At 34.1% G+C, this 19,055-nt stretch overlaps 1 protein-coding gene across 5 annotated transcripts in view; it reads right to left on the bottom strand.

Moving 5' to 3' along the window:
• The window catches only part of TSC22D1 (TSC22 domain family member 1), a 132,320-nt gene that overhangs the window by 104,094 nt on the left and 9,171 nt on the right, over positions 1-19,055 (bottom strand). Inside the window, exon 2 of one of the 5 annotated variants that reach the window (XM_042974873.1) lies at positions 3,707-3,777. The exons of the other annotated variants lie outside the window; for them this stretch is intronic. Within the exon in view, the coding sequence (XP_042830807.1) occupies positions 3,741-3,777 (37 nt within the window). The 3' untranslated portion in view covers positions 3,707-3,740. Of the gene's footprint in view, positions 1-3,706; positions 3,778-19,055 lie in introns of those variants that run through there. 5 annotated transcript variants of the gene reach the window in all.

The raw sequence follows: 19,055 nt of genomic DNA, 5'->3' as shown, positions 1-19,055 counted from the left end.
CCTAGGATGATACAAATTTTAGCTAACCTTTAACACCCGTTATAGATTTTCTAATCTTCTTTTCCAGATTTAAAATCAGTAAGAAAAGAAACCAGATACTGCCAGAACATCCAATTTAAAAATTTCAGTTTGAGAAAGTGAAATCTTGCCAAAAAGCAAGCAAACAAACAAAACCAGCTACCTTAGAATTAGTCACAGTATTGTAATAACTCTGGAAGGAAAGATTACTTCTAAGCTACAATCTTATATTTATTGTCAAGTAGGTCACACCTCAAAAACGCCAAACTAAGGAAGAAAGCCTGAAACTTTAAGGAATGCATACCAATATGAGGATATACACTTATCATGGAAGGCAATTTCCTAAAAGAAAGTTGTAATGAGAATGATGAACCCTAACTACTAGAATGTTTCAAGAACTACCAAATTCCAAGATTTACCACTATATTTTCTCTTCGTCCTTTTGGAAAAGATGCTATCCAAAAATGTTATTGGGATTCAAGTTACTCCACTAGGTTTAAACATCAAGTATTTGTCAAAAGATAAACAAGAAAGAGACAAGCAATGGGTCTTCACGTTCCACTGATTAAGGTAGAAGATGAAATAAAACAGATAAAGAAACAACGCACAATACATTTTTTAAAGTAGTTAATCCACTATAGAATAAAAGATAAAACACAATCATAAAAAATATATATCGACTATAAAAAAGGCAACTTCAGGATCAAGAAGACCAAACATTTACATTTGCTACTGCCTCTTTTGAATGAAAAAAGGCTTCCAGATTTGACAAAAAAAAAGAAAGTCAATTTTAAGAAAAAGCTCTAAATTACTCTTGCAAATTCTTTTCATAATTAATGCAGCCCATTACTTTTACCTCTTTTTCACCTGTTTATTTTGCTATATGAAATATTTGGCTTTGTTCTTACAACGGCCAGCATATCCTGAAGTACATGTAAGATACTGGGAGGAAAAAAAAAAAAAAAAAGGATCGTCTTTTGATCACATTTTTTTATTCCAAGATCTTGTGTTGTGCTACTTCCCTAAAGACTGCATTCAGACATAGATGAATATAAAAGACTACAGAAAGAAAAAGTTATGTTTTATGAATTATGCTGCCGTTACGTTAATTCTTTTGTCACACTTATCCACCTATGACAAGAAATATATTATCAACAAAAAAAAGATATTAAAGAATTAAATTCAATAGGTTCTGATCAAGTAAGATTCATTAATGGATGCTAAAACTAATGGGTGAATATATGATGAGAAACAAGGCATTTACAGTGTCTCAAAATATCTCCCCACAAAAAACCTTGCTATTTACAAAGGGGAAAAAGAGTAATTTTTAAAAGTATAGAAACTTGGCAGACACCTCCTTAACCAAATGATCAAGATAACGTCAACAGTAAGGGAACAAATCAATATCACATTTCTCCTGATACAATGCACTGATAAGGACATACTATCATTTCTGTGGTATTCTTGCCAAAAATGCATTATCCCAATCTGATCACAAGAAAACATCAGACACACACATTGAGGGACATTCTAACTAGCTACTCTTAAAAAGTGTCAAAGTCAAGAAAGGCAAAAAGACAGAATGAAGAAGCATCTCAGATTGAAGGAGACTGAGACATGACAATTAAGTACAATAGTATGAGATCCTAGATTAGATGCTGGACCAGAAAAAGGTCATTTAGTGAGTGGACAATGGTCAAAATTCAAATAAAGTTTACAGACTGGTTAGTATTAATATTAATTTCTGATTTGTTCTATGGTTATATAAAATATGACCATTAGGGAAAAGTGGGTGAAATATATGAGAACTCTATGAAGTAATTTACAACGTTTCAGTAAGTCTAAAGTGTGCACGGCCTGATGCAGGGCTCAAACTCACGAAATGCGAGATCATGACCTAAGCTGAAATCAAGTCGGAAGTTCAACCAAGTGAGCCACCCAGGAGCCCCTAAAGCTATTTTAAAATAAAGTTAAAAATAAAAAATGAGATAGTCTGGAGGTACCTGGGTGGCTCAGTCAGTTAAGTGTCTGACTTCAGCTCAGGTCATGATCTCGTGGTTCACGAGTTCAAGCCCCGCACAGGGCTGGGTGCTGACAGCTCACAGCCTGGAGCCTTCTTCGGATTCTGTGTCTCCCTCTCTCTCTGCCCTCCCCTGCTCGTGCTCGCTCTCTCTCTCTCTCACAAAATAAACACTAAAAAAATGAGAAAGTCTGAATAAGGTACCATATTTGACACACCTATGAAATGTCCACTAAGAAATATAAGTCTACATTTTTTAATTTGAAAAGCTTACACTAATCTTTATTTAAAAGTTATCCTCATGGAAATAACAGCATTGTCATATTCTATACTAGTACCAGAAAATTAATCACATGTTGATAGTCTTAAGTTTTTTAATATCTTTGGTAAATAGTTCTCTATACAGAGAACTGATTCAGAAGAAAGTATATAAGAGATCAAAAGACAAAATATTCCCACCTACAAACAGAAAAACTAAATTATGTTTATGTCAAGCAACTAGCGTAGAAATTAACTTTAGACTACAGCAAACATACGATAGAAAAGATGGATAAAAAAACAAAAGCACTTCCAATTTAAATTATTATATATGAACTTACACTGCTGCATTATAAAAATAGAAGGAATAAAAAATTCTCATTTTTTTCTTTAAAAATGTCCATAGGAAACAAAGCTTAGTGTCATAAGTGTCCCTCTTGCATTTTTTTTTTACTTAAAAATAATGACACTCCCAAATAATTTTTTTTTTTTTAATTAAAATCACTTAAGTAATCTCTATACCCAAGGTAGGGCTCAAACACACAACCCAAGATCAAGAGTTACATCCTCTTCCACCTGAGCCAGCCAGGAGCCGCCCAAATAATTTACTCTACTTTCAATTATAAAATCAGTTACAAGTATTCATGATCATCTGGTACCTAGGTAGCTCAGTCAGTTAAACTTCAACTCTTGATTTTGGCTCAGGTTCCTGAGTCCAGAACCCCACTGGATTGTGCTCTCTGCCCCTCCCCCTTGCTCACATGCGTGTGTGTGCTCGCTCTCTCACTCTCCCTTTCAAAAATAAACTCAAACTTTTTATTTTTTTAACATTTATTGAGCCTCATATATAGCAAGTAATATATTATGCATTATATCTATACTGCCTTATTCAATCCTCTAATTCTGACATATACAATATTAAAATAATCACAATTTTATTGATAAGAAAAACTAAGGCACAAATTAGTGAAGTAACTCACCTAAGATCACACACCTAGTAAGCAATAGAGAAATTCAAAACCACTTTGTCTCCAGGATCCTGAGTTTTAACTAATTTTATACTTTTCCAAGTCATGTTATTTTCATTAACATAAGTATTTTCTTTATAAATACTTAGTATATGACCAACAGCTAAAAGAAACATTCTGGGGGCACCTGGGTGGCTCAGTCTTGATTTTCACTCAGGTCATGATGGCAAGCGTTTGTGAGTTCAAGCCCCAATTTGGGTTCCACGCTGCCAGTGCGGAGCCTGCTTGGGATTCTCTCTCTGCCCCCCAACCTCCTCCCCCTTCTCAAAACAAATAAATAAATAAACTTAACAAAACCCCTCCAAAGGCTTTCCATTGTCCTCAGAATAAAATATTCATATGTTAAATAAATATACATACATTCTGTTTTAAGTAGAATTCTGAAATTCTTTCCTTCAATTTCATTTAAACATAGATCAGTTGATAGTTATTTGCTTCGTCATTTCTATCAACCTATGAAAGTTTGACAAGGCAATAAAACTTAGAAAGTGTAGCAAAACTCACTATCTGCAAAATAATCTAGAAACATGTTTCTATTGAGCTTGAAATACCTAAATCTAAAAGCATATTGGAATGGTAATCAGAAATCTCTCTTACCTTTTAAGTGTCTACAAAGAAGCAAAAAGCCAAAAGTTTTTTTTATTTGAATTTCTAGTTTGCACATCTATTGACTTGCCTAACAAACAATGTATGCAATACTCTTAAATGCATAAGAATTTCATGAAGAGTTTAATGAGTTCAATTATCTTAATGTAATTTAAACATATCTACAACTTAAGTCATCATTTCTATCATGAGCAGGATTAAAATAATAATCTGGCAAAAAAATTAGACTTTATTCTCTAACAGCTCAATTCTACTACCCAGAGAACAATCTTTGATTTATTACAGAGTAAACAATACTCTGAATGGATGTTATAGTTGTCCTAAATTGCAACATTTTTAAAAAATTATTTGCAGAGAGCTTGCAATGTACCTACTGAAATTCTTCTATATTTAAGACGGGATCAAATGTCACCTGCCTCCTCCATCTCAATTGAAGTCTAATAAAAATCAATATAATATAATCATATAAATGTAAACATATTAGAAGCAATATAACTTTATATAATAAGAACAGGGTGCTTTCCAATTCTTTAAGTTTTTTAAAAGACAAAACAGATATCTAATTACAAATAATGCCTTCAATCTACTCTATTCTATTATATATAATTGATGCAGCCTCAATTATATATATATATACAAATTATATACCAGTGACAAAAAAAGTCATAATATCAATAATCATTCATGAGTTTTAGAGACAGGGTATCTGTTCCACTGGAAATTAAGAACGCATGTATTGATCAACTAATCAGGTAGTTCATTTCCTAACAGTAATGAGAATATACACCAGTAAAATGAGAAATGCCCGACCTGATATGCCATTCTATATTTAAGTACTGGAAAAATACTTTAATCCTGGTATTTTACTGACCATTCAACACTTTCATATCTGATTCCACTTTCCAAACATTTGGGGTATAAGATTTTATTGTCACAATCTATGTCTTGAAAGGGAAAATATTTCCAAAAATAGTAAAAAAGCACAAAGGGAAAAGAATTATCACCACCATCAAGTTAATAACTTAAGAATAGGATTTGATATAATTTAAGAAATACAATTTGATATAAGGCATACAGGAAGTTTAGTTAGCATTATATGGGCTATCAATAAAATTTTGTAAAAGCCACAACAGATCTTGGATTAAGCCCTTGAAAGTGCCAATGCTACTCAAGTTCTCAATACAGCATGTGAGACAACTTCACTTATGGATGTACCTTCATTAAGAAATGAAATTCATGGGGGTTCCTGGGTGGCTCAGTCAGTTAAGTCTCCAACTCTTGGTCTTAGCTCAGATCATGATCTCAAGGTTCCTGAGTTCAAATTCTGCACTGGGTCCTGTGCTAACAGCAGGGAGCCTGCTTGAGATTCCCTCTCTCTCCCTTTCTCTACCCCTTCCCCAGTCATGCGCTCTCTCTCAAAAATAAATAAACTTTAAAAAAAAAAAAAAAAAGAAATGAAATTCATCTATATTCTTTCACATATTTTAACAAGTCACTCTTCAAATTTTATTGAGTATAGTACTTTAAAGTAGAAAAAAATCTCTTTACAGTCCTCCTTCAGATCTTCTGAAACTGTCAAATGCAGCTAGTAGTTTTAAAAATTCTTTCTGCAGTTTTACAGTGGTCTACTTTCAAAGACATTCCCAAAAGAACCAAAAATTCCTTCCTTAATCAACCAATGTATCTTCAGAAACATCTCCAATAATCATTCTTTTCACCCATTTAATAAATCTTTTAGTCCCCAAAAGACTTCAATTTTTCTCCTCAGAATGGGACATCCCTTTTGATACTCTTAATCCATTTCTCAAATAGGTGCAACATAGGAAATGGATGAATGAGAGATAACATTTAGTTGGCTCCTACACTTTGTTAGCAACATCAAGCTTAACTCTAAAACAGAAGACACCCAATGTTAGTAAAATGTTCTACATTAATGGTAATCAAAGCATAGAACAAACTGATCAGCCTCCCTATCTCTGAATGTTTACAGAGTTAACATGGTAATACTTTCTATCCTATTTACAGATTTCCCCCAAGAATATACTAACTCATGTGAAATCTATTCCTAAGGTCTGCAAACCATTTATAATGATGGGGCCAATTAAATGAGGCTGCAAATATGTCAGTGCTGTAGTTCTCAAAATATGTTCTGAAACTTCTGCCAGATGGTTCACTTGGTATATATACTCACATGACAACAATTTTACTTTTATTTCTAATATAAATCAAATACTTATGAAAAATAGGGTGATATAGCAGAAAAGGAACTGTTAGGGGTAGTTGTAGAGATGGGATCCAGTTGGAGTCTGCCACCATTACTTAACTATATGACACAGAACATTTTTTTGTATATAAATTGAAGGGGATTAACATTTCCCAAAGTATGTTACAAGGATCACAAGTTCTACAGGACATTAATAAATGTCAGATGATCAAAAAGGTTGCTAAGGTTGGTAGTCAATAAACAAAATTGTCTCTCTTCTGTAGAATTTCTTGGTCTTTAATACATTAAAACGCAATGTCAACCTCCAAGATATATATAACAAAAAGCATTCCCCAAAATTCCCGGGTTCTAAGAATTGTGTTTTTGTTTTGGGGGGGGGGGGGGTTTGGCTTAAAGAACTGGTATTCCAAAAACACTAGTTTTGAAACTTTTATACTAGATTTAAAAATCCAGTTCAATGAATCTTTGAAACCTAAAAACCAGGTACTGAACTCAATATCTTATTAAAAGCAAACAATTCCATTCATTCTAAGGAGACAGTCTTCAGTCCCATATGGGATTGAGTAGGGAACGGATGGTATTCAAGGCACTTTGCCCATCTAAAATAATCTTTACAATGAAAAAGTTTAAGAATCACTTGATTAGGGTAATAGTTCTAGTTTGGAAATATTAACAAACTGCTACAAGACACTATAGTCCTTGCAAGTAACCCCCACCCCCATAAAGAAAGGAAGATGTGCTTTGAAACAACTTTGTTTCTGTAAATTCAAGAATTTCAAAGCACTTCTCAAATAGTTAGATATGATATAGTCCCAGCAGTCTAGGATTCAGAAGACTTAATCCCTGGTGCCTCTATTATAAGTAATAAATTCCCTTTTCTCATATGCATCTAGAATGCTAATACCAGATATATACCATTCTTAGGAGGATTGAGAGTAGTCACTGTTTTCCTATAGGAATTATTTCTCTTACAGAGACCTAGGGGAGAAAGGCTATACCAAAAACGTCACAAAGGTGCAGAATCACTGGTTGAGAAGGCTGTGGTATGTAGAAAGACTGAATATGTAAGCAAGCTTTTAATTTTAATTTACAGTGCTTATGAAAGGAATCATTCTTATTTGCACAGTAATAAAAGCAGCTACCATTTACAAAAACTACTAAGAACTGAGCTAGGTATGCATTACAGCCTTTATCTCCTTTAATCCTCCCAACAACAGTTCAAGGGTAGCTATTACCCCCACTTCACAGGTAAGAAACTTGGGGCTTACATTTATATTTACAAAGGCCATACAATGAAGAGGTAGCATAAACAAGATTAGACATCAGATCTGATGCCAAAGCTAATGCTCATTAACTCTACCTCATTGTGCTCTGTGCTCTTTGTTAATCCATAGCCTAAATTAATCAATTTATTTGAATTAAAAAGCTGTCATGCACACCATATACAGAAACTAAGCATATATAACTCAATTTGAATAATTCAGAAGATATACCAAGATCTTATGATGCTTTTTCAGAGTACTAGACAAAACTCTTGAAGACCAAAACCATGATTTTTCTTTTTATCCTTAGTACTTTTGTTCTGTGCTAGCATACATAACAAGCATTCAAATATTTCTTAAGTAAATAAATCATCACAATGCCAGGAAAGATTAGTACTATAAAAAGCCTCACAGGCTAACAGACAACTGCTTAAACTAGCTTGGGTGTTTTTCTAAAATATTTTATATAGCTACATTTACAGATGTAGGCAACAAAATTCTCTATTAAATTATCAATTATCACCAGATCCTCCTCTTTCCCTTCCATCCTTTTTAAAGATCTTCTATACCTTTCTATTTCTGTTTCTTCTCCCCTATTCACATGTTGAGTCTCTAACTCAGACCACTAAATGGCATTTACAGCATTCAGGTCACATATTTATAACCTCAAATACAGCACAATTTGGGTTTTGTTAGGCCAACGTGTCTACTTGTTAAAAGCTTTTATTTTTGCATATTGGACTCATTTCTTAATAAGCAAATTTAATAAGCTACTGGTAGATCCTCATGAGCTAATAAAAATGTGAGTACAGCTAGAAAAGAACTAAATCTTTAAATACAAGAAAAAAACCAAAGTGGGTTTCCACTTCATAAAAGGCAATCCCACTTTTAAAACATTCTCCCTTCAAGGTGATTGCCTACATGGATTGGGGAGAATGGCAAATTTAGGCTTTCAAAGTATATCAATAAATAAAATGCCTAGAAATGCAATCAACTTGTACATGATGTGAAAGTCATATTAGTGGGAAGTGAAATTATGGAAAAAATGAATAAGATTTATATTACTATTAAATAAATTATTATATCCTTTAAGATCTTTACCGTTAACTGTAATTTTTAAAAAATTCCAACTGCTTCTTTCTATAGTTCCAATGTTTACAAATCAGGAAAAATATGATGAAAATGAAGGAAAGCAGTTCTACGGTAAAAACTTTAAAAAATTTTTTTAACGTTTATTTCTGAGAGAGAGGCAGACAAAGCGTGAGCAGGGGAGGGGCAGCGAGAGAGGGAGACAGAATTCAAAGTGGACTCCAGGCTCTGTGCTATCAGCAGAGCCTGACACAGGGCTTGAACTCACAAACCGTGAGATCATGACCGGAGCCGAAGTTGGACGCTTAACTGACTGAGCCACGCAGGCACCCCTCTATTGTAAAAGCTTTAAATTAAAAACTTTAAATTAAAAGAACACCTAATGCAGTTATCTCATAAAAAAAATAATAAGCTCTTCTAAGATAATAAGCAAAAAGCCAAAGTAAATCCTGTTTTTCAACTTAATATAAAAGCATTCACATATTTCAAAACATTTTCTTGTTCCAATAAAAAGCACAAGATGTGAATATAAGCTATCACCATTCAAAATTAAAGATCTGAGTCATAAAATGTACCATTATAATTCAACTAATTAAAGTGAGTTTTATACTTTAAAAATTATCTTAATGTAATTGGATCATGTTAAGCATTAAAAATATATATCCTAAGTATCAACAGCTTATAGTAAAAGCTCAAATGAGACCAATGCAAGGCTACTAATCTACTTACTGAAAGGTTCATGTCATAAAACTATCTGTATACTCACTTAGTCTTAAAAATTGGATTCCAATTAAACTAATTTTCCAAATTTAAAGTTTATTCTTCAGCAAAATTTTGGAAAATTTAATCATTTGGATTAGAAAATGTTTTCAAAATTAAGAGAGTTAATTAGGAGAAAATAAGATTAAAAGAAAGCAATAACTAAATTAAGATTGAAAGGATCATCATTAGGAACATCAGTCACTGTACAACTCTATAATGAAGTCTATGGGGCCAAAAGTCTCCATCCTCATAGGCTAAGGACCACTTTTTATGGTTGTCAGCTATCACCTCTTGCTGCATATCAGTGGGCCAGGGCAATCTCCAGAATGGTTAAGAGTACAAGCTTTGGAATCAAATCACCTAATGGAATACTTGCTCCATCATTTAGTAGTTATGCGACCAAGTTACTTAACTTGATAATATTTTACTTAAATAATACATCAGCCAATAATACAGTAAAAGAAAAAGAAATTTTAGAATCATCTGTCATACAATCCTTAAGACCCCTGCAAATTTACCATCAATCTTATACAAATTTACCAAAAAAAAGAGCTAAAGAGGCTGCCAATTCAATTATTATGTTCCTTCAGTAAGCATTAAACATACTTGTTCCTAAAAGGATTGGGGTTCAGTATCATGGTTAATTATCATGGGATTCAAGAATGAAGACAGGAAACATTAAGCTATCTAACTTGCACTTATCTCCTCATTCTGGGTCCACCCTTCCTTCCTAGGAAAACAGGTAAAGCTAATAATAAAATACAACCAGTTGTACAAACTTACAAATTCTGCTGTCATTTCAGAGAATAACTAGTAAATAATGTTTGGTAGATCCCGAATTTAGCCGAAGAACAGTTTAGGAGTCAGATCCTTTATTCCAAGATTCTACAACAACATGGAGGAGCATCAACGAACAGAAGACATGGCTCCAAGCTGAACTCTGAAAGGGAAGTTAAGACAAACTACAGTGATAAAGTCTAAAAAGAGGCAGAAAAGGAAAAACTCAGACATTTGAAGGCTTATCAGCACCTGAACAGTGGACAGCACTGCCAAAACCAGTATTTTCTCAACTCACCTCACCACCTTGCACCCAAAGCAGTACACCTGGACAAAATCCAGCAAAAAAGGTAACTTATAAAGCAGGATTTTTTCTAAAATAAATTTGCTAATAATATCACTTTCATTGCCTATCACCTTTAAGAAGCAATTTTTAAAGCATGAGTATTTCCTGAACAGAAAGAGAATCCTTGTCATTGCTGAAAATACCACAACACTGCCTAAAAAACACAACCAAGAAAATAAAATTAATTTCATATTAAGCATAAACAAAAACTTCCTTACGATGTAAGTGGGTTGTTACCTAATTCATAATCCTACTTTCAACTGGTGAACATTCAATACTATATGTTTCTTTGGGGTATTCTTAAATTTCTAACTCCTACTTTCCTATCAGGCTATAAGCTGCTACTTTCCCAATGTCACCCTACCTGCCTTAGAATCCCATTTCTTTTCTTTCCCCTTCCTCCCTCATCCGCTTTAAAATGATAAAGCCAGCAAACAGTAAGACTTTAATAAAAAAATAGTAAAAAAAAGGACCAAATCTGCTATGCAAAAATAGCCCACCCCTCCTGGGAGATGGGGCACCTACATTGCTTTATTTTTTGACAGCAATTTCAACCAATTTGGAAGTCTTTAGTCCAAAGGATTAAGTTACCAGTGTTCAACCTCTGGATTAGTGAGTGGACTGTTACCATGTGTGGACTGGGTCCTTACCTCCTTAGCGCTTCTAATGAGGCCAAGGTCACTGATTCAAACCATTATCTCAGATTGCAACTACAAAGACAATATACCTCGGTTTCCACCAGTGACAGAAAAAGGAATTACTGAGCTCCTGATATCCCATTAGGGAAGGAAACAACTAGACATCCCGAGTAAAGTCAGCAATTCCCTAAAACCCATCACTGGGACTAGGCCACTACATAGCACAAAAACTAAAAGGGGCCCTCCACTCCATGACCAATTAAATACAGACTTCTCAATTCTGCCTTTAAGGCTTTTCAAAGGTAGCTTTATTTTCTATATTCTTGTATACAGACACCATTGCCTACCAACTTAGGCAATTTCCTATGCTCTTTTCCATAAATATTCCCTATAATTTGAGCCTTTTTGGTGTAGTTTTCTCTACTAAAATAACCTACTAATCCTCGTAGCTATCAAACTTGTCTCAAATGTCACCTCTTAAAAGGCATGTGATTTTTACTTTGATTCCCAATACTGTTTTATTCATATCTCTCATAACATATATCCTACCCTTGCCATACTTTTCCCATTTATTGAACTTCTATCCCAAGTCATTCCCTAAAATGCTTCAAGCAACCTACAAAGGTAGATATAAATACTACAAAATAAAATACATTATAAATTGGTGAAAAAACTGAAGCAAAGGACCAAAATTAGTAGGAGACTAATATATGGAGCCTGTTACCTATTATCTTTTTCTTTCATGTACATGTGTGTGTGTACACATATATGTATGTATAAACATATACTTATTCTTGAATGAGTATGCTCTCCTTAAGGATAGAAACAGTGCTGTGTAAACACTTATTAAATTATATCCTTTCAAATACATAGGATATTTTGTAATCTAAGAATTTCAAAATGTCCTTTTAAAATTATATTCCTTTATACGTATATTCACACATATATGAACATAGTCTCAAAATTTAAAAAGGCAAGTGAAGTGAAAAAAGGTACCAACATATAAAGGAATAAGTTAGTTTGATGGCACTTTAAATGTCAGTAAAATAATCAAATTACTCACATTTAGTGTCAATGACAGCACTAAGGCTTTTAACATTTCAAATAACTGCATATGCCATTTCCCTTTTTGTAGAGACATAGGAGTGCTCAGAGGGATAGGAAGAAATAATTCCTCTTCTTTCCACTGCCTGGAAGAGACTGGCAATTGAATATATGAAAAGAAAGCAGGCAAAAGTCTCTATGATCACTAATGTGTTAAGAACCAATCCTAAAATATAAGTCCACATTCACTTGGATTTTTCACTACTAAGTATATTTGGGACACATCTGCTTTGGATTAGACACAGATGAACCCTATGAAAACATTAAATTGCCAAACATCCTACCTGAAGGTTATAACCACTTATCCTTCAGACCTTTAAAACTACAGCTATAGATAACAGCCTTTCTGGGAAATTATGCTATTTTTGTCTGTTTGTTTTTCAAAAGAAAACACGAGAAGAGAAATACGTTGTTTTGAGGGAACACAGGCTAGGAAAGTGAATACAGTATTTTTATAAACTGAGAAATCTGCTAACCAAAGGGCTTCTGTACTGAATCATTTTATATTGAAAATCACTATTCTTCTAATGTATTTCCTTCATGCATTAACAAATAACAGAAAAAAACATAATTTCCTCACTGGCCCGGCCTTTTCTGCTTCCAAGTACCCCACTACAATCCAAATTACAGATTTCTTTTATACTAATATAAATTAGCTTAGCATAAATTGAAGGTGATTTAGTCAACAAGTGTTGAGGGCCAGATCACTCCCCAATTTAATCTTCAGTTACTTCCTATCATTTCCCATGACAAACTTACTCTATTAAGGCCAACTGTTACATTACTGATGTTCTGAATGTTTTTCTTATTTCTTCCCCTTTTTATTAATACTCTCTTGCCTGAAACGTTCTCCTTCAACCCAAAGCTTTCAAAAAGTCCACTCAAATAACTCTACATCCCTCACCCACCAAAGGTCAATTCTATCCCACCTGTAAACATTGAATGCAATTTCCTATGTCATTTTCAAGACTAGAGTTCCAGTTAGTCTAAGAAACATTTTGTAGCACCATCTGAGAACTCACTTAGCCTCTCTGAACTTGTTCTTCCATCTATAAACCAAGAGTTGAACAAGAACACAAGATTTCCAGCTCCAAATTTCTGATTTGTTGATTTCATATTTCATGTCATTTAAAAATGTTATTTAGCTCTTATGTTGTCATATAATTTCTCCATGTATATGTCATATACACTCCCTGAGGATAAGAACCATGTTTGATTACATCTTATCAACACCATTACTATGGAATAATTTACTCAATAAATCGGTATTGAGTAACCTATCATTTGATAGGTTGGTGAAGGGGAAGCATAGAGAATCTAACATAACAGGCAAAGTAATATATCTGCGGAGAACTGAAACTTACTCCTGTATATCAGAATGGCCATGCATATAATGGTAATAGGATGGCAGAATATTTGGCAGTAATGATATCCCTATCCTGGATGTTTGGTGGGGAAGGGGCTCTGCACATGTCAATTCACTTATTCGACAAATATTTCAAAACATAACCATGAACCAGGCACTATCACATGCAGTGGGTAAAGTCCTTGTTCTCATGGAGGTTAAATTCTTGAGTGCAAGAACAAGAGTAGCATCCCTGCTCACACTTCCAAGATCAAAATAAGAGTTTCTGAGGGCTGAACAAGAAATATCTGCAGTTACCAATGCCTTCCAATACATGAAAGCTGACTGAGAAAACAACGGTCAGAATAGCTCCATTCTGATCACATGCTACAGAGGCCAACAGAGCACAAAGGTTGTGAAAAGCACAAATTCTGGAAGGAAACCAGACTGCCTGGATTTAAATCCCAGCTCCCACTTACTAGCTATGTGACCCTGAATAAGTTCCGTAATTATCCTATGCCTCAGTTTCTTCACCTGCAAAATGAGGATAATAATGGTACTTACAACCAATAAGACTGTTCTGAGAATTAAATAAGTTGATTTATGTCAAGTGCTTAAAACAGTGTTGCACATAAGTACTGTAATTTCCAACTCTCCTACAACTATTACCACTACTCTTACTACTAAATTGTTACAATCTGTGAACAAGCTAAAACAGTACATAATACGTAGTAGTAACTCAGTATTTAATCAACAACTAAATAAATGAATCAGAGACTCAGCTTCTTTGTGAAAACTGAACAAAAGCATCCTATCAACTTTAAGACTGCTAGGACTCAAGGGGATATAATCTATTTCAAAGTACTTTGTTAAAAACACCCCCCCCCCAAAATCATACAAGAGTAAGGTTTTAATACTATCACCAGCAGAAATGTATCATAGCCGTATCACAGCAAAAATTTAGTGCTAGATTATTTAAGTTGTAAGCTTATACCTTCAAAGCATTCCTAACTAGTTAATATGCTGGTTATTACCACGTGAATGCACACTAAGAAAGCCTAATAACCAAAGAAATTAGGTAAGTAGATGAGCTGGCAGGAAATGAAGTCTCATCACAATCAGCAGTTTTATAATCAATCCAACTAGAACTTACTCAAAAAAGGACTACTCAGACATGTACCCACGGTATCATAAGTTCCCCAACCGGAGTGGTGAGTTAATATTACAAAAATAATCCAGGAGACCTGGAAAAATAAGATGCTATCACATCTATCTTAACTATGTCAAGTTCATAGTAACCCTTTACTCTATGGCTGCATGGAAGAGGAAGGACAATACCACCCATACCACGGTAGATCCACACCATGATCTAACCACAGTAAATCTTCTCCCCAGTCAACACCTGCTGATCATTGCACTACAACATCACATTCCACATCTTCCCTTCTGTTTTTAATTACCCCAGCCTTAAAAGTAAAGACCTCATCTCTTAATGCTGTTTTACTCCCATTTAATACCCATACATAATCAATTAATTTACTGCTAATTCTGATCACTGTCAAACCTTTCTCATCTCCTTTTACATAATCCATTACTTACCTGTTCAATAATAAGTAACCGTAATGACTGTAAGTAATATAGATCAGTTAGGAACTTTAAACAAGTTACTACTTACTTTAAACAAACTTACTACTTACTAACCTGTTTAATTTTTTTTAAATGTTCTTAATACAAACAGATGACATTTTTATAAGTTCGATGTTTATATTTTCAACAGCTGAAAATGAACCAAAGGACTTCCAACACAATACTTGGATACTATTTAAGAATCATTATACGCTGAGTAGATGAACCAGTCAAAAGTGGATAAAGAATACTGATAGTCTAACTTTGAAGTAAATCAGTTTTTCTTGGTCTTATTCCAGTTGGAAAACTTTTACTGGCATAAACAAAAGTAAATACAAAATAAGCATAAACATAAAACAAAATGCTTGTTTAAAGCAATAACTAAGCATTGCCTTTTGGGCTCAAAACACAGCAAAAAGTAATCAATTAATTCTGATTCATCTCTATTCAAGGAGGAAACAATGGTATCACATGATCATCCATACAGAACGTATTTACCTTTCAAATATACCATAACAGTGTTTTTAAAAAGCTGTCCTTCTCTTATGCCAATTTGTTTCATTTATTCATTAAGCAAATTTTTACTAAGCATCCACCTGTTAAGCACTGAGATATACTTTGGATATATAATAGCAAATCAAACATCTCTGTCCATGAAGCTTAAAATCATCACATAATCACATATGCACAGAAAATCATTAAACTGTAATAAACACTATAAATAATCAAGGTACTATTAAAGAGTATTTACAAAGAACCTGAGTTTAGATTATTATGTCAGAAAAGGCCTATCAAAAAGTGACAGTACACTTACTATGATGAGCACTGAGTAACACACAGAATTGCTAAATCACTATACTGTATACCTGAAACTAACACTGCATGTTACTTGTACTAGAAATAAAATAAAAATTTGTATAAAAAAGTGACAGTTAAACTTTAAGAAAGAATGGAGGGAAGGTGACACAGGGGATGTTCAGGTTGAAGGAACAGTGTGTGCCTAACCCTAGAGGAAGAGTAAGAATGGATGGCAATTTGAGGAACTGAAAGAAGGAAACTGAAAGTCAGGGGGAAAGTGGCAAAATATGCCGGCAAGAAGCAAAAGCAAAAAGTAATTACTTTCAAAGAAATGGGAAGGCTTTAAAGGGTGTTGGGTAAGTGAGTGATCTGAACAGATTTCTATTTTAAGAATATCATTCTGACTACAAGATATAATATTAGACAAACCCAAGAATGTATGCAAGAGGCTAGTGAGGAAGCTACCGCAGTACTTGAAGAGGTAAATATATTATCTTGTTATCTTAGACAAGAGTTGTGGCCATGGTGGGGGGAGGGGGATAAATTCAGGATATATTTTAAAGGTTATGGTAAGGATGTAGAGGGTGAGGGAAAGGGAGCTATCAAGAATGGCTCTCAAGTTTCTAAAGTGAAGAATCAGTAAGAAGTAATAATTATATTCTTAACAATAGAGAACTGAGGGTTGCTGGAGGGGCGTTAGGTGCAGGGATGGGCTAGATGGGTGATGGGCATTAAGGAGAGCACTTGTTGAGATGAGCACTGGGTGTTGTACATAAGTGATGAATCACTAAATTCTACTGCAGAAACCATTATTACACTGTATATTAACTAACTAGAATTTAAATAAAAATTTACAACAAGCAAAAAAGAAATAATAATGATTAAAATGAAGATGACAGAGCAGAAAGAAATTTGAGAAGGTAGGTAATGAAGAAAGAGAAGTTTATGATCTGTTGAGAGGCCTATGAGAATACATGCAGAGATGTTTTATGAAGGCAGATAACTGGATCATTCTAACATGCAATGAGAAGTGTGGGCTAGTGGTGCGCATTCAGAAACTGATAGCATACAGGCAGTATTAAAGCCATACAGCAGATGATTACTCAGGGAAAAGGCAGTAAGTGTGAAGAGGACTCAGAAATTCAAAGGAACTCCAACACTGAATCTGAGAGAATAGGTGAATCTGAAAGAGACTGAAAAAAAGTGGCCAGAAAGGTGGGAAGAAACTGTACCAGGGGATCGCTGAAAGCAAAGGAGAATGTTTCAAGAAAGGAAAAACAAAGCTCATCTAGGCCCAATGACACTGAAAATCCAAGTTACGATTTCCAGGTCAAACTGGTGAAGAAGAAAGAGTGGAAGGAAGGACACGTAAATATATGTGAGACTAGAAAAAAAAGTCAACCTAGATTCTAAAACTAATTACATAAAGCTCTTTAAAATAATGTAAACATGCTTTAAACTGTTTTCCCCTCATGTAATTTCTTTTAATGAGCCATGAAAGCATACTCTTACCATGACATATTCAATGCTAACACCATGGTGACGCAGCAAAAACCAACCAGCAGAGCTCTAACATTGCAGCATGCTTCTAATATTGCAGCACCACACGGGTCATGCTTTGCATAGTTTCAAATTTTTAAATTCAACTTCCTACACAAGAAACAAAATCTACTTGTTTTGCAGTTCTACAAAGACTGAATTTAAATTATTAGGAAATTAAAATGGTTTTCCTGAAAAGATAATTTTCACACGATTTTCAAAAAAAACATACTAAAATTAATTCATTTAACACTTGAATGTCTTGCATGCCAGGCACACCAGTGTGATGACTTTAAACACCTTTTTTCTCACCAAGGGCTTATAGGTAAACGTCGGTATGTTCTACGGTAATTCTGGTACTGGTAGTAATACACAAATCAAAGAAGCCTGCCTATTTTCAGGTTTTCAGCCACTCTGATATATTTATGGGCATCTTGTTGGCTTTATTACAAATACCAGAAGATTTTTAATTAGAAAAATTATTTTTATTATTAGCTGTTTTAGTATTATGTATGTAACCTGAGACAATCCCACCTCTCTAATAAACTAAGTAAGCTTCAGTTTATTCACCAGTAAAACAGAAAAAAACTTAACTCACAAGGTTGTTGAATTGGCTTAACATGTTAATAAATATTAACTGAAGCTTATCCTAACACTTCTAATCACTTCTGTGAAGTGAAATACTGCGTTATATACTGTTCTTATTCTACTGGATATAAGTCAAGCAATTCGACTTTTAAAATTTATATACTCATAGATCAAATCTTGAAGCAATGACTTTATTAAAATTAGTATCATTTTTTACATTTAATTGTGCAGTATTCTACAGTTAAGACAGGTGCATAATGATAGAAACACATCTATTTTATACTCCTTTTCTAAAAACACCACTAAAATATCAAAAATAATGAATTTTTAAGATATAAAGACATAAGCCCATAAAAAATGACAGAATGGGTAAAAAGACAATAGCAACAAAAATTTGGAAGCTGGAAAGCAGATGGTTGAGTGACAAATGACTTAGCAAACACTCGAAAATCAAATCTTTAGCAAACAGTGGAGAAAGCCAAGAACAAACCCAATTTAAACTGTAAAATCCCCAAAAGACTCAGCAATTGGCAGTACCACGTACATCCGAAGTGGGATATGGGGGAGAGAGGGAGCTAAAATAAGGAAGACTGTTTAAAAGTCTGTTTAACAAGTAACCAGCCCCACTGATCCCAACTGCCCCCTCACCAATCCCAACAAAAAAACTGAAAATATGTAGTCTGGAAAATATAAAACAAAATATTCCAAGTTTCAAAAAATCAGGTACAGCTGTAGGCAAGAAAACATACTGAAAACAGGGTGATTGAAGAAATATATATAGGGAAGCTGAGATTCTACCAAGACCTTTTACCCAACTCCCCTCCTATATCCCCCACAACCTGCACCTCCAGGCAAGAAAGAGCCTTCTACAGGACATCTAACCAACTCAGAGGAAAGGCATGAAGATACTGACATCAAAAGTGCTCCAACCACACAGCCCAGCCTGGTTACCATAAAGTAAAGCTAACAAGTCTCACTGAGGATTTCTAATTAGCATTTTACTCCCCTACTCACACACAACCACCAA

This window comes from Panthera tigris, chromosome A1, assembly GCF_018350195.1.
Source record: "Panthera tigris isolate Pti1 chromosome A1, P.tigris_Pti1_mat1.1, whole genome shotgun sequence".
Taxonomy (NCBI): Eukaryota; Metazoa; Chordata; class Mammalia; order Carnivora; family Felidae; genus Panthera; species Panthera tigris.
The sequence above is the reverse complement of the archived record's forward strand: the minus strand, read 5'-3'. Positions and strand labels throughout refer to the sequence as shown.